At 37.9% G+C, this 16,889-nt stretch overlaps 2 protein-coding genes across 2 annotated transcripts in view; one reads left to right on the forward strand and one right to left on the reverse strand.

The window, feature by feature from the left end:
- Positions 1-12,040, forward strand: part of LOC135619004 (calmodulin-binding transcription activator CBT-like) — a 33,468-nt gene extending 21,428 nt beyond the window's left edge. The window contains exons 7-11 of the mRNA XM_065120532.1: positions 176-675; positions 2,575-3,293; positions 3,509-4,055; positions 4,378-4,689; positions 11,556-12,040. Coding sequence (XP_064976604.1) covers positions 176-675; positions 2,575-3,293; positions 3,509-4,055; positions 4,378-4,689; positions 11,556-11,588 — 2,111 coding nt within the window. The 3' untranslated portion in view covers positions 11,589-12,040. The remainder of the gene's footprint in view (positions 1-175; positions 676-2,574; positions 3,294-3,508; positions 4,056-4,377; positions 4,690-11,555) is intronic.
- A 174-nt stretch (positions 12,041-12,214) lies between these two features.
- Positions 12,215-15,386, reverse strand: LOC135619005 (GTP-binding protein SAR1A-like). The gene is made up of 3 exons (XM_065120533.1): positions 15,028-15,386; positions 14,762-14,893; positions 12,215-12,746 (listed from the first exon to the last, which is right to left on the reverse strand). The coding sequence occupies exons 1-3, from the start codon at positions 15,154-15,156 to the stop codon at positions 12,426-12,428; spliced, it is 582 nt and encodes a 193-aa protein (XP_064976605.1). The 5' UTR covers positions 15,157-15,386; the 3' UTR covers positions 12,215-12,425.
- Positions 15,387-16,889: the final 1,503 nt, after the last annotated feature.

Genomic DNA, 16,889 nt, shown 5'->3' on the forward strand with positions numbered 1-16,889 from the left:
CTGCATTATAGAATTCATATATATGCTTATGATTAGCTCATATCTTCAAAATTACTAATCAATATCTTCAAAATTATTACATGTGACTGCCTCATGGTGTATGCTTAGAATCTAATACAGCTTCATTGGTATTCTAATTGCTGCCTGGAGACTACATTGTTTTCTTATCTTGCAGGTTCTGGTACATCTGTGTTAGGTAATTGCATTGAACTTCAGAATCATGAGTTGAGTCTTCATGAGATCAACACACTAGAATGGGAAGAACTAGTTGGATCTACTGCAAATAACAATGCACCAATAGTTTCTCTAGGTCTATCTAATGTTACTTCTGGTAATGATCATGGTTGTGTTGACCAATTAAAAGATCAGGAGATCACATTGGTGCCATTCAAGACAGGAAATCCAAATCCTCCAGTGGCAGAATTTAATTTGGATGTTGCAGTTTGCAGTGAAAATGCAAACATTTATAATGCTGATGTCCTTCTTACTCAGAATAGTTTTGGAAGCTGGAACTGCATAAATGATGATTCTCTTGGTTTGATAGACGATACGCAACTTCAACCTAAAAGTTTGACTGGTGATGAGGCCAGTCCAATTGCGACCTCATTAGGAGATCATATTTTTAATGTAACTGACATCTCACCTTGCTGGTCTTATTGCACAGAGAATACAATGGTACGTTTTAATTATTTGGCTTTTTTTTTCTCCAAGCTCCACTTAATGTTGCATGGGCCCCACTGGGCTCGCATTTTCGGATGTCAAACTTGCTGGCTCACAATTGCTTAATAGTAATTCTGTTTTTTTAATGTGTCCAAACCATAAAAAAATTTGTCTAAGAGAAAATTATCACTTCAATATTTTGTTATTTCAAGTACACTAACAGTTTTTAAATTTTAACAATTAAATCAATGAAAGTTAAGGTGGTGTAGCATGTACAAATAGTAGCTCTAAATGTGCAAAGGTTAATTAACTTAGAAGGACCTGTCATATAAGACTTGTTAAGAAATAAAAAGAATGAAAAAATGTGATGAACCATGGATTTAAAAAGCTCATTGCCCTCAATGGGGCAAAATAGAAGTGTGAAATCTGGTAGAATTATTTGGACAAATAAATTTAGAGCAAGGTATACAATATCGTACCATACCGGTGTTTCGAGGTTGGCTCGGTATGGTACGGTACAAGCATACCGAGCGGTACACCAGGGTATACCGAACGGTATACCAGGGCTTACCGAGTGATTTCCTCTTACTATAGCACTATAGCACTATAGCACTGCTACAGTGTATTATAGTGTAACACTGTAGCACTGTCCGTCCGGTAGCAGGCGGTCCGCGTACCGGTATGCTGTCGGACCGGTACATACCGCCCGTACTGGACGGCACCATTCGAAATTGCATACCATGATTTATAGTACATAAACAGATACTAACCAATTGGTGGTTAATCTTTTTGGAGATATGCCATATATAATAAGGTTTGTAATTTCGGTCTATATCGGTGTACCAACCAATGGTTGGTACGGTACATACCGAGGCGTATCGACAGTATGCCAAAACAAAATATAAATAATTCTAAAAATACCTTTAAAATAGAAAAAAAAAATTGGATTAAGGTTTTAAAGTTGAAAATAAATATAAATTTAGTATAATTTTAGTGAAAATAATCTAAATTAGGAAAGAATAGTAACACATCTTTTTTGGACTTTGAAGAGTAGCTTTGTGGTATGTTTTGAACTGTCCTTCCGTTAATATTGAATTATCTATAAAAAAATAATTTGAATTGTTAGATGTAAGTGAGAATGAATTTGAGAGAGTTGCAGAAATTGAGAGAGTGATATAAGTTGAAAGAGGATGAAGGGCGTGGGGGGTGGGGGTTTGAAAGGGTTTAAAAATCTTTTCCTATGGTTCAAACGGTCAATTTGACCGTTTGAAATAGAGCGATCTTCGCCCTTGATTGGTAACGATCGAAATTTCGATCGTTACCGTCCGGTACAGAACTCGTATCGCTCGATACGAGGTCAAGTTATGATTATATCCGGGAGAGGGCGGCCCGCATACCGGTCACCTATCGGATCAGTACGTTCCGCCCATACCGAATGGTATGGGTTGATATTGCAAACCTTGATATCTATATATATATATGTGTATATATATATATATGTATATATGTATACGTGTATATATATATATGTATATATGTATACGTGTATATATATATATGTTCATGTACATGTATATATACATATATATGTACATGCATATATACATACATGTATGTATCCACTAGCATGAAAGAGAAAAAAGTCAGGGTCATCTTTAAGTTCATCATACTTCTGGTGTAATATTCTTGTCATAAATACTATATCCAATTGAGATATAGTTTAGTTGTATGTACATGTACATATTTTATACACAGTTTTTGGTAAAATATATACACTGTTTAATTACATTCCATGACCTTCAATCTCAACTAGGACACTATATCGATAAGATGTAAGATATGTACTCCATTGTATATGATTTCTCCTGTACTCATATTCTGGCAGCTTATTGTTCTGAAAAAAACAATTTGCAGGTCCTAATTGTTGGATATTTTGGTGAATCAAAGAAGCACCTAATATCATCAAACATCTACTATGTCTTAGGTGAGATATGTGCCAAAGCAGAGATGGTACAACCTGGTGTCTATCGGTGCATGGCATTTCCACAGCCACCTGGTCTTGTGAATCTTTTTTTGACTCTGGATGGCCACACACCAATTAGCCAAGTTTTGAGCTTTGATTATCGACTTTTACCTAATACTCAAATGGATGGTCCAGTCACTTCATCAGAAGACAATTATAACAAATTAAAGTGGGAAGATTACCAGGTGCAGAAGAGACTTGCCTATTTACTGTTTACTACATCGAACAATATGTCCATTTTATCTAGCAGGATACCACCGAAATCCCTGAATGAAGCAAAAAGATTTGCATCACTCACCTCTCCTTTAGTTGAAAAGGATTGGATAAATTTGTTAAAACTGGATAGCGCTGATGGGGTCTCATCTGCATCAACTAGAGAAGACTTACTTGAGGTGGTTTTAAGAAATAAGTTTCAAGAGTGGCTTTTGCTAAAGGTTGCTGAAGGTTGTAAAACAACTGACCTTGACAGTCAAGGTCAGGGAGTCATACATTTATGTACTATTCTAAATTATACATGGGCAATTCGTCTATATTTGTTGTCAGGCTTGTCCTTGGACTTCCGGGATATTCATGGTTGGACAGCATTGCATTGGGCTGCATCCTTGGGAAGGCACGTAGTCTGCACTTAATTTGAAGAATGCTTTATTGGCATATTTACATATATTTTCATATATTTGGATATTTTCTTATTTTTCTAACAGTATTTGCTTGATGGTATAATCACTAAAGGACATATAGTTTTTTTTTTTTCATGGTGGAAAGTTTTTTCTTCCAGACTCTATTTTACTAAGATTGTTGAACATATGTTGAAATTGTTCCACTCAGGGAAAAAATGGTTGCAGCTCTTTTATCCGCTGGAGCAAATCCTAGCTTGGTTACAGATCCGACTACAGAAAGCCCTGGAGGATGGACCGCTGCTGATCTGGCATCAAAACAAGGTTATGAAGGCTTGGCAGCATATCTTGCAGAAAAAGGACTATCTGCACATTTTGAGGCTATGTCATTGTCAGGGAACATAACTACTCAAGGAAGATCTATATCAGTTACCATAGATAACTCTGAGAACCTTAGCGAGCCAGAACTATGCCTGAAAGAATCATTAGCAGCATACAGGAATGCTGCTGATGCAGCTGATCGTATACAATCCGCAATGAGGGAGCGTGCCCTAAAGTTACAAACAAAAGCAGTTCAGTTGGTCAAACCTGAGATGGAAGCAACCCAGATAATTGCTGCTCTGAAGATCCAGCATGCCTTTCATAATTATAACAGACGAAAGATGATGAAGGCTGCTGCACGCATACAAAGCCATTTCCGCACTTGGAAGACACGGAGGGATTATATTAACATGCGTAAAAAGGCTGTTAAGATACAAGTAAGTTGAGATTTAAGAAAATCCTCTTTTATTGTGGCTTGTGCTGACTATGTTTTTAAGGACAAGCAAAATCAGCTTCTCTTTCTCGGAAGTAAGCGGGCTGAGTGTTGTACTCTAGCTTTTCAATAATTTCATGCTCTCCTCTTTCTAGTAGTTTCACTATTCATGAGGTTTTGTTCTAGAGGTGAAAATTATACATACTGATCTATATTTCCAAAAGCATCTGTTTTGTCGGCATTTTGGGTTATAATGTTAGTGTCTTTCTCCATGTTAGTTTCTGTCTATATTAGTCTCAACCAATTTATCAACAATATCTGAACAGGCTACCTTCAGAGGGCACCAAGTGAGGAAGCAATACCGCAAAATTGTTTGGTCAGTAGGAGTACTTGAGAAAGCAGTCCTTCGTTGGCGGTTGAAGAGAAAAGGTCTCCGTGGCATTCAAGTTGAACCCACAAAAGCAATGAAAGTGGATATGATGCCAGAAAGCACTGGAGAGGAGGATTTTTTTCGAATTAGTAGGAAACAAGCTGAAGAACGGGTGCAGAGATCAGTTGTACGAGTCCAAGCCATGTTTCGCTCATATCGAGCACAGCAAGAGTACCGAAGAATGAAGATGGCACACGAGCAGGCTGAGGTAAATTTTCTTTTAAGGGATGCTTAGGCTGCTTCTATTATACATGAAATATACCTAAAGGTAGGCCAGCCGCCCAGGCCGGAGAAGGGCACAGAACTTTTCTGCAATGCTATATATGCTAACTTTTCTGCATACCTATCTTGCCTAACTTAAGAGATGATAAAAAACTTTTATAGCCAACTCAGACTTATCAAATTCCAACCCTCTTACATCTGTGGTCTCAACATGGCTGAGATACATTTCAATCAGAGGACTGTTCCTGGTCTTAGAGGGTTGGTGTATTGAGCATTATTGAAAATTTTGCTTGATTGTCTGTAGGTCAAGAGGGACTTAAATGCACAAAATTTGATAATCCAATGTTAGCACAATGGCCATATCTCAATAACCAAATATTTGGTGTATCTTGCGATGATAAAAGAATTCAACCCTGGTAAACTTGTCATCAGGTATTCTGATAGCAAGTGACAAACCCTGATTTTTTTAGTATTATTGCCTCAATAAGGAATAAAAATATATTCTTAAATTTTATAAAATACTATATGCTATGAGCAAAGCCAATTGGAACGGGGAGAGAGGGTGGCAATTTTGTTTAAGATTTAAAAGCTAGTTCAGTTGTGCCAATATTTAGAAGCTAGAATTAATTGAGAGTAGTATTAATGCATCAGCAACTTTCTCTGTCGTAACTTTCTTTTAAAGGCAGAGAATTTGGAGATGGCATTCAACTTGTCTCTGTACAGTGCTTCCAACATTTAAAAGCCAGCCCTAGGGATATCTAAAATGGAGAGGGTGGAGTACTAGTAGTGCAACAAGTCTCTTTTACCATCCAATTGATCCTACTACTGCAGCAACATTTTTCTCTGTTGCTGTTCAGTTGATCATTGTACAAGATTGTCAAGATTTAAAAGCTAGACGTAGAGACATTTGAATTAAAGTGATTGGGGGTGTATTAGTAATAACAGCTTTCTCTTTTGTTTTCTGACTTATCACTGTATGACAACCAACATTTTGAAAAAAAAAGGCTTAGATACAAGTAGAGAGAGAGAGGGGAAGAGAAAGAACGAGAAGTGGAGCAGTGGTCATTCTCATTTTGATGTCAACAGAGGCTTTGATAGTGGCTAAGGTCCAAGAAAACTCATCTTTCTTTAGGCAAGCAGTGATAGGTGCCATGACAAAACTAAACTCTCTAATAAATCTCCTATAGAAAGAGACTAATATATGGAAACTTCGAATCTCAGAAAGAGTTTTAGGCTAAGGTCATTCTAAAATGATGATAAAATGATGAAGCTTAGGAATAAGACGTGTTTGTTCATTATATTGAGATAGAGCTTAGCAACTCGAAGGATAGTAAGAACCTATCAAAGATGTTCTAAATTATTCTCTTTGGTCTTACTAAAAATCAAGATATCATCAAAGTAGATTACAACAAATTTACATATGTAGGGTTATAAAACTTGGTTCATGAAGCACATGAAAGTTCTTGGGGCATTAGATGGACCAAAGGGCATGATTAGCCATTCGTATAGGCCAATTGAGTTTTGAATGTTGTTTTTCATTCGTCGCCCGGTCTAATATGAATTTGGTGATATTTGCTTCTTAGGTTAAGTTTCGAAAATCAACTGCATCCAGCGAGAAGGTCTAGTATATCCTCTAGTCGAAGAATCAAGAAGTTATATTTGATTGTCATTTTGTTGATCACTCGTTTATCAACACATATCCTCAAAGACCCATCTTTCTTAGGGGTTAATATGGTAGGGACAATGCAAGGATTGAGGTTGTGTCGCATAAAGCCTTTAATTAAAAGTTTTTCAACTTGATTGTTTAACTTGGCCCTCTCCCTAGGATTCTTTCTATAATGTGGGAGATTAGGGAGCTATGATCCTAGAATAAGGTCAATAGCATATTGGATTTCCTATAAGGGTGGTGGCTCACTCAATAATTCCTAGGGTATGATACCAGAAAATTCATCTAATAAGGATTTAATCTCAGGAGTTAGGTCAAGAATAGTGCAAGGGCTCAAAATTTCTCTAGCAATGATGGCCACACAAAATTTGTTGTCTAGGCTCTCTATTCAAAAGATTTAGGATCCAATAAGTGGAGTCCCTTGGTAGTTGGGGCTTGTGGAAGAGACTTGAGAGTTCCTGATATGTCCTTTTCTAACGGTTTTACTGGTTGTAAGATGATGTTTTTGCCTTTGTATTGAAAGACATACATGTTTTCTCTTCTGTGATTAGTAATATCAAGGCCATACAACCAAGACCGATCTAAAAGAATGTGGGCAACATCCATTGGTAGGATGTCATAGTAAATGTCATCCTGATAATCGCCCATTTTGATTGGTACTAGGTATCTCTAGGTCACGGTTAAAGTGTTTTGTCAACCTATGCTACTTTAAATAAGGTCGGATGTGACTCTATCTTAAGGTTTAGTCTCTTGATAGTAGATTTTGAGATTGCATTCATAGTGTTACCCCCATCTATAACCAATTTACAAGTTCTCTCCCCGCTTCAGATAAAAGGATGAAAGATACTTGTCCGCTTCCACTCATTGGAATCACTAGCAGTCAGGAGAATAATGTGGATAACATTTGTTAGGATCGTTTCGGCACTAAGAGGGGGGGGGGTGGGGGGGGGGGTGAATTAGTGCTTTCGTAAAAATTACAATGATTCGAAAACTATGTTCGATAAAGCCTGCATCAGAAAGATATTAACTTGAAAACACGTTTGTAATCGTAGTGAGAGTAAGAAATAAGTTTGCAATGTAAATGAAAAGCATAAAGTAAATGCAAACTAGATTTTATAGTGGTTCGGTCGTCGTGACCTACGTCCACTCCTGATTCCTCTTCACTCGAGGTCACCGGCTTTCACTACTGATATTCTTTCAACGGGCGAAGATCAACTACCCTTACAACTCTTTCTTCTTTTCACAGGCTCAGGAGAGAACTTTTACACCTCTCTTTTAGACCTCACTCTTCCTTTAGAAAACTTTGAACTCTAGGAGGAAGAGACTCTAAATCCTAAGATGGTTTCCAATTTTTTCTCAAGTATTCTTTCCCCCCTTTCTACTCAATTTCGTGCACTTCCAAACAGAAATAACTGGGGTATTTATAGACCCCAAACGACGTAAAAAATAGAGCAAAAAAAATGTCTCATCTCGTGTTTCCCGGATCCTAGCGGTACTACCACTTGTGCTGGGTGGTACCATCGCCTGCAGCACTGACACTAGGCGGTACCACCGTCTAACAGAGCCTCAGAGACTAAGCTCTGGCGGTACTATCGCCTGACAGGGTAGTACCAACACCTTGCAACATTAACTACCGACGGTACCACCGCCCAGACCACTTGAGAGGCCGAGTCCCAAGCGGTGCCACCGCTTGGGCCTGCTAAGGGTTGTTGTATGGGCCTCACTTAATCCAAAACAATCCCAACTCAGGCCCAATAAGCCCCTAATTGAGTTGGCATTAGTTACACCCCAAAACCAACTCAATTAGACTCTAAACTAATTCGATCTAGACATTATCGATTACAAGCATGAATCCTATGTTGTCCGGCATATCATCGGTTCATCTGGCGCTTTGTCCGATCTTTCGGCGCATCGTCCTTTCTTTCGGCGTATTGCCCAATCGACATGTTGACTCTCACAACTTCCGATCTCCTTGGCGCAATGTTCGATCCTTCGGCTCGATGCCCGAACTCACAACATGAAGTCCTTCTGCTGACACGTCGACCGATCCTCCGATCGACGTCCAATCTTCTGACATGTTCACTCCGGCCCAACGTCCGATTCCTCCTGCTTTAATCAAGTTGCCTTTCCTTGATCGAGATTAGTCTTGCATCACTCAAAACACTGATTAGATCATAACTTCATCAATTGATTTCATCATCAAAATTCGGAATTCAACAACATTAATATGAGCATATTTAATTTCTAATTTATTTTCATCACCTAAGTAGGCTTTAGGTTTAATACTTGGTCTACTTCCTCGATTTGATTATCTAGTTCTTGTTTTAAGATAAAGGTACGTTGAGGACAACAAGAGGCAATGTGACCCGTATTATGACAATAGTGACATTGGACTGAAGACGAACTAGTTTGAGAATCAGTGATTGAACCATTTGGACGATTCATGGTTGGGTTAGGATTGTTGCTAGTAGTGAGGATTTTTTATACAGCCAATCTACCTGAAAGACTAAGAAGAGTATCGACGAGTTGAATAGAGTTTGAGGTACTTCTCAAGCTCAAGTGCTCGACGAGAAGTTTCCTACTTGGTGTCAGGGAAACTATGGATGACTTCCCGTTGGATGTCAAACCTTAACCTATTAATAAATCTTCGAACAATAATGATTTGGTCCTCTTTTATTTCACACATAAGTAAATGTTCCTCTAATCAAGCCAAATACTCTATCACACTAAAATTCAACTATTTAAGATTTAACAATTATTCAACCAGATGACTTTGAAAGTACGTTGATAAATATTTTTTCTTAATATTTTCTTTCATCTCTTCCCATTGGGTGATCGGAGGGTCTCGACGGTGTTTAAGACTACGTTAGATATGTTGCTAATATTTCCTAGCGGATCCAACCAGTTTTATTTTTGCAAATCATATATGCTCAATATCAATAATTCCATATCACTCGAAATAATCCTCCATGCTATCTAACTTTTCAACAAATACATTTGGGTCAAACCTACCATCAAAGTTTGACATATCCACTTTGACTCTTCCAGCCATGTTCCCCAGATTGTCAGCAAACCAAACTCATTGGTCTATTACTCAGGTTAATGGATTTCTAGTAGTTTCTAGGAATTCATCATTAAGGTCAAAAGTTTGGTCATTAAGAATTGTTGAAGCATGATTGTGAACAGGTGGACTTAGGATTTGTTCGAATAGGGAGTTAGAGAGTAGGTAAAATTCATTCTTTTAAAGCGATGGATTATGGAGAATGAACATGTTGTCTTACCTACTCTTTAATCTTCTCATTCATGGGTCATTTTACAAGGTTTTGGAGAACTCTTAGGACTTGGGTCATCTGGTTCCATGATTTGTTCAATATTATGTCATGATTTGCTAATTTGGTCATAAGGGTATCCACCTCACTCTTATTGGTTTTGGGATTCATCAGGATTATTTTGGTTTTCACCTCGCTTAATCATGATTCTAATACTATCGACAAATTACCTTTTCGTAATGACGTTGTTTACCATTGTAATGCACAAAGGAGAAATGCAATGATTCGAGTGGTTCTCTCCCTTTTTTTGGACAACTTTCAATGTTTTAAATTTTAATGATACTGTAGTTATAGCCAAAGGGGAGAGAGAAGGTGATAAATAGAAAGAAAAAAAGGAGAAAACGAGGGAGAAGCAATAAAAACCATGATCTAATAAAATATATGATTTTTTATTTTCGACAAAAAATATTAGAGAAGTTTTCAAAAATTACTAGACATCGAGAGCTAGGTGGTCCATCAATTGCATAGGATAGTCGCCCCACAATCAAACTTCACATGCAAGAGATTGACGTTGGAGGTGTAAGGATCCGTGAGTGATGTCACTATTGATTGAAGGTGCTAGTTGGGACCCAATGAGGTATAGAGTAGGTTTATTGATGAGTTCTGATACCAAACTATTGTAGAATAAAGTAGGGAAGTAGAGAGGAAGAGAGGGGAAGAGAAAGAGAAGTGTGAGATAAGAGTGGAGAGTAATTTATTCATTGATAAGTGTGAGATAAGAGTGGAGAGTAATTTATGCATCTTTTCATTCAAATATGAAGTAATTTATTCATTGATAAGCTCCACTATTTTTAGGGGTTTACTAGCCTTAGTTAATTAATGAAGGTAATGATTCGTAAGAGTAATCTTTTAAGGAATTAGTATGTCTTTAGAAATTCAAAATGTGACTCTTGGGATACCTAAATAGTAAATGAGTGTATTTAATACAAAAGGAGTCTCTAGAAAGGCCAATAGACTTTTCAATTTCCAACACAACTCTTAGAATTAACTAATTGATGATTTTTTGTTCCTTTTTTCGTCTAGAATAATTTTTTCTGAAATCCTTTTGTAAAGCTAGATGGTTTTTCATCTCTCACATAGAAGAGAGAGAGAGAGAGAGAGAGAGAGAGAGAGAGAGCTACTTCTACATTAACAATTTACTTTTTTGGTTGTTCGACTGATCATTGTATTAACTTCTAAGATTTAGGCATAAAAACATGAAATGGGGAGAGAGAGAGAGAGAGAGAGAGAGAGAGAGGGTGGAGCATTACAACTGCCTAGCAGCTTTCTCTTTTGCTCTCCAAACGTTGCCAAGATTTGGAAAATAGGCCTAGAGAGTAGAGACATCTAAAAAAGAGGGTGGAATACTACTACTGCAACAATTATCCAACTGATCATTGTAGAACACCGTCCAGATTTAAAAGCTAGGCCTAGAGACAACTAAGATAGAGGGGGTACAGTACTATTGCAGCAAGAACTTCCTCTCTTGCTAGTGCATTGTTACGATGCAGAGATGTTGAGTCTCCTAGGTTTAATTGATCACTTTACTGCACTACCAATATTTAAAAGCTAGGACTATTTGGTCAAGGGAGAGAGTCTAAGATGCACATAGTGGACCAGTACTAGTATATTTACTGGGCTTACTGTAAGTATTGCAGCTGGAATGTCCAGTTAAAACGCAGATTAGGTGAAATTGCTCTGCCCGTGTACTAGTTGTTAGGGACCGACAAATAATAGTTCGTACAACCAGTGTGGTCAAGTTAAAATCATTGTTATCGAGTGTTCTTGAAATTTTTGATTGTCTAAAGGTGGAAAGGGTGCATGTTTTGCTCTAATGCCCGACCTAATGATAATCTTACGATTTCTCTGATCATGCAGTTGGAGTTCTGTGACGTCGATCAACTCTGGTAGGAAGTGACGCAGCAGCTTCTTAGGGGAAGTTTTCTTGGCATGTTTCCTCTGTACAAATTCTTCTGGCTCTTCATGTTTAACTAGGTGTTCAGATATGTTGTTTGCACCAGTTAACTTGAAGCTAGGGTTGTTTCTTCTAATTAACCCATGTGTAGCATCAACACTGGCATGATATTTCAGCAGTGATGCCAGGCAATTGTGGGAGTTCCATCATGAGTGATCATGCTGCAACAGAAGCAGTTTCCTTTCTTTTTTAGTAGTTGGAAATGCCCTACCGAATTGTGTATGTAATGCGTTTTTAACTTTTAAATTAGTGGGCAGCAACATGTTTGGGTTTAAATTAGATGTAAAATTTTACTCTCTTATGATGTTGTAGTTAGAAATGGGTGTATATGAGCCTACATTAGATATAATTATACTGTTATGAGAGCGGGTTTTAATGCTCCTTTTAACTCCGAATCTCCCCCCCAATTCTGTTACTTCATACCAAACATTAATCTTCCTCCCATTTATTGATCTGAAGTGACTCGACACAATTGAACTCGGTCCTTCCGTAATATTATCGGGAACAGTAATCGTCATGTTAACTAAAAGACATCTACAAAGCAATCCATGGAAGCAACATCTAAACGTGAAAACATTCCATTCTACCATGTTATCATCAACGATTAACTTGCTTGTTCCTTCAACACCACAATGAAACCAATAAAAGCTAGCATAATAGATGGTTTTAACAAGAACCTGCCAAAGGACGACGGCCAAAAACACCATGGGCTCTTTTGTTTTGGAGTCTGCAACGTGTCTGCTGCTAACCTCAAATAGTTGGGACGAGCACGACTACTTGATGTACTGCGACATCCATCTAAAGCCCTCTCCATAGCCCATCTTACGGACAATGCTGCACATGAAGACCTCCAAGGGGCGGACGTTGGTGTCAGCCAGATCCACCTTCCCTTTACCGGTAGTGAAGTTGCTCAAGCCCAAGTGGTAGCGTAGCTCGTCTTCAGATGCTGCATATGGTATGTCGATCTTATTACCCAATACAAGGAATGGCACGTTTGCGAGCGAATCATCTGAGAGGAGTGCATCGAGCTCCTTCTTTGACTCAGCAAACCTTTCCTTGTCAGCTGCATCTACCAAGTAAACCACAGCATCTACCTGCCAAAGGATTAAACTTCCAACAATGAAATATAAAATATCATATCAATGAGCTGCGATTCCAATTTTCAATTGTATTCATCAAAAACAATATTCAAGAGTACATTTGCAATTCACCAAACAAACAAGATTGAGGTTTGTCCAATAACAAACTTATAACTTTATCATAGCAGGAATACACATGACACATGACGGATTTACATTAAATGGCAGAGGAATCTCTGCTGAATCAAGTTAGAGTCAATTGTTTTGAGTTTCGTAATTCAATTTGCATGTGATACCAGGGACAGAGGTGTATTAAACACTACTACCGTAGGCCTAATATGATGTGATGCATTCATTTTTACGGAACATTTACAAGCTTGAATTAGAACATGACCTAAAACAGTTTAGCATGCTATGCATTTCTTCTACCACCATATTATCCATAGAAGTACAGAAATATAAGATTGAAACATTGAAGAAAAAAAAAAAAAAAAAAGGCCTTGAATGGAAGATCTCCTTTGGGAAATGAAACACAAATAACATCAGCAAGATGCAAATATAAGGTGTCAAATGAGTGCATAAGATGATATGTTTATACAAGGGCAACAGTTGAGAAATAATACATAACATTTATTTCAAGGGACAAACATTCTGACCATAATAATATAATCAATGTTCAAGGTCCCACTCTTGCTGTCAATTTACATTGTGCAAAATAATGCTCGTCGTCCCATTTTTGTCCTTAACAAGCTAAGCAGCTAAGCAAGTCACAGGAGAACATGAACCATACACATCGATTATACAAAGCTTCAAACAGGACAATAGAAAATAAGCATATCCAAGTAATCGAGCAAAATATTATCTGGAAGACTAACTAGTTGCAATACTGACATGCAAATGCACATGTAAAACCTCATAAACCAAAAACAAATTAGTTATAATATCATCATTTCAGATATGATACATAATCCATAGTTTATAATCAATGACATTAAGAACCTTAGTCCTTGTGAATATCAAAGTAAACTAGTTGATTTTCAACAGAACTAGTACTTGGTCGCATTTTGCAAATATTAAAAGCACAAAAATTAATGAGGGACCTATAGTGTCAGCCTAATTGATGAACATAAAACAAAAAAAAAGGAACAAAGGTAAAGAAAATGATCCAAAGATCTTAATAATGCCAAAAAATTTTCAGAATTATAGAACAAAGATTTAACATAGTAGAAGATTAAACAACAGAGGCATTATCAATTAATCGATAGAACAATAATCATGTTGCTTGAATAAGTGTTATTTCTTGGCTCATAATTGCTTCTGCCATCTAAAGATTAAAAAAAAATGACCATGATGTTTCTATATTCATGTGTTTCAACCGCCAAGATGAAGTATCAGGAAACTGACTCAAGCCAGGCAACAGGACCAGGTAGCTACCTGATAAGTCAAAGGTCAAACTCAATAGTATTGAATATATGCATATGAGAGATACACTGTGTAACTTGCTCTCCACAGATGATGATGAGTGTTCAAACTTTTCTTTCACGAATTGATATTAAATTGGACTTCTACAAATGGAACTGGAATATTATACTTTCATAAATTAAAACACAATACACATAACTCTCGACAGTACTTGTGATCTGAACAATAACTTGTCACAAGATACCCTTTGATTTCAACAATTTCCTTAAGAAAAGCAACTTTGTAAAGTAAGCATAAAAAAGTTTTCTCATGATGTTCATCTATTTAACAGAGCTTACAACAGATCACTTCCTAGTTCCTACTATGCTTTTACATTAATAAGATCGAAAGCACTCATTAAGATTGAAATATCCTTAATGGAAACAAAGATTCACAAAGGGTTAATTCTAATTACTAATAAACACGACAACATATCTTTGGCCAACGGAGATAAAGACGATGGAATAAAAAGAGATTTCCTGATCCTAAATCTTGAAAAATTCAAACCATTTCATATCTGGAGAAGCAATTAAACCGAATCAACGACATAACCGGGTTGGGAAAAAGACCTTTGCATAGTAATCCTTCCAGACACGCCGAGCGATCTGATGCCCGCCCAGATCAAAGGCCTTGAACTTGATCTTCCCGATGCTCAGCTCTTCCGACGTCGGATATTGCGTTGGCTGGTGCTGGACCAACCTCTAGCCATACAACGAACACCATAAAAATACCCCCAAAAAATCAGAAAAAAGAATTCGCAGGCTCCCAACGTGTTCAACAATCAGAAGTTCCGACAAAAATGGGGCTCAAACGAGACTAGGAATCTCGAGACTACCTCATCCTTGAGCATGTGAAGCAGCGTCGTCTTCCCGGCATTATCAAGTCCAAGAAACAAAATCTTGGCCTCCTTCTGCCACAGTCCCAGCGAGGCGAGGATTCCGTAAAACCAATCTATAATAAACATGGTCGCAGGGAAATAATCCGCGCCGGGATTCCACCAAAGAGCCGAAATCCCCTAAAATTCCATCAAAATCTTGCCGGAAGCGTTCTTATCGGCGACCGAAATTCCTTAATTGCGATCTCGTCGCAGGGAATCGAGAAGATACAAGGGAGAGAACGAAACCCTAGGAGCGATCGGGAAGAATGAGAGGACAAAGAAAGCAGCCACGTGTTCGTCGTGGAACCCCTTCTTGGAGGAGTATTTATATGAGAAGGAGCTGGTCTCGGGTAACCGGAACTGCCCAGTTGCTGGATTTCTCCGGGTCTCTGTACACGAAGATGACCGGTTGTTTTCCCCCGCGACTCAAATGACGACTCACGACACGCATCAAGGACGAAGGAAGTGGCACGTGTGTCAAGCCCGTGGTACATAGTTACCTAGAACGACGGTGTCTCTCTGACCTTTAGATTCACAATCGACGATCCAGATCTTGTATTAGTGTCGGTATTGATTCGTTTGACACAGAACGGATTCGGGTCGAATAATCTCGGATCCGATTAGATTAAATATTATATTTAATATACATTATATCCAATATACTCTTTATTCATTTCTTTCTTTCTTTCTTTTGTTACAATATTATAAAAATAAGTTTCAATAATTGAGAAATGATATTTTAAAGTATGGTATTTTGATACGATCGAGAAAATAATTTTCATTTGACTCTTCACAAGGTGATTTGAAATGAAGATTATTACGCATGCTAATATTAGTTCAACCTTGCAAGAAAAAAGGAAATAATAATGGATGAATGGGCCTTCAGGTTCAGTGCACGATTGGACTTAACCCAATATAAAGCCCAAAAAGGCCCAATTATTGCACACAGTGAAAGGATATAACCGTCATTCTATAAATAGGTATAACAAAAGAGGAGACCTATAAAAGGGTGGCGTCGGCGCCGAGTTCCAAACCCTAGCCTGCTTGAAGAGACGCTGCGCCTTCTCCGCTGCTTTGGTAATAGTCTTCTCCTAGTCTATCTGTTGCACCTTCAATTGATATTTGTCTTGGACATTTGGCTTTCAAAATCGCGTTTTGCTTTGGTAATAGTCTTCTCCTAATCGATCTGTTGCACCTTCAATTGATATTTGTCTTGGACATTTGGCTTTCGAAATCGCGTTTTGGTATTGGATTCTACACGTTTTCGGCTAATTTATCGAACCTTCTTCATTTTTTTGTGGGTTTCAGAAATGGCGAAGTCGAAGAACCACACGGCTCACAATCAGTCTTACAAAGCGCACAAGAACGGGATCAAGAAGCCTCGGAAGCATCGTCACACCTCCACCAAAGGGGTATTGATCTTTCTCGATCTCCTCCCCTCCGGTAACTTAGGTTTGCCTGGATCGTTGGGCTGGTTTTTCCCTGTCGCGGCAGATTATTTGATTGTTGATTGATAGTATGCTTCGTATGGTTCATATAGTCCTCCAAAATGATGTCTTGGTCTCTTTTTACTAAGTTCTTATGTAATCTGATTGTGCTTCGGTAAAGATTTATTCTTATGTGTACATCTTTTCAGTGTTTGGTTTCTCATCCATAGACATGATTTTTCATTTTGCAGATGGATCCAAAGTTTCTGAGGAATCAGAGGTATGCAAGGAAGCATAACAAGAAGGACGGTGCCTCGGGTTCTGAGATGGAGGAGTAGATGATGGAACGAGGAGCCAGTTGGATTTTACGTGGGGAATGTTTTTGTTTTCTTT

Source organism: Musa acuminata, chromosome BXJ2-8, assembly GCF_036884655.1.
Source record: "Musa acuminata AAA Group cultivar baxijiao chromosome BXJ2-8, Cavendish_Baxijiao_AAA, whole genome shotgun sequence".
NCBI classification, from domain to species: domain Eukaryota; kingdom Viridiplantae; phylum Streptophyta; class Magnoliopsida; order Zingiberales; family Musaceae; genus Musa; species Musa acuminata.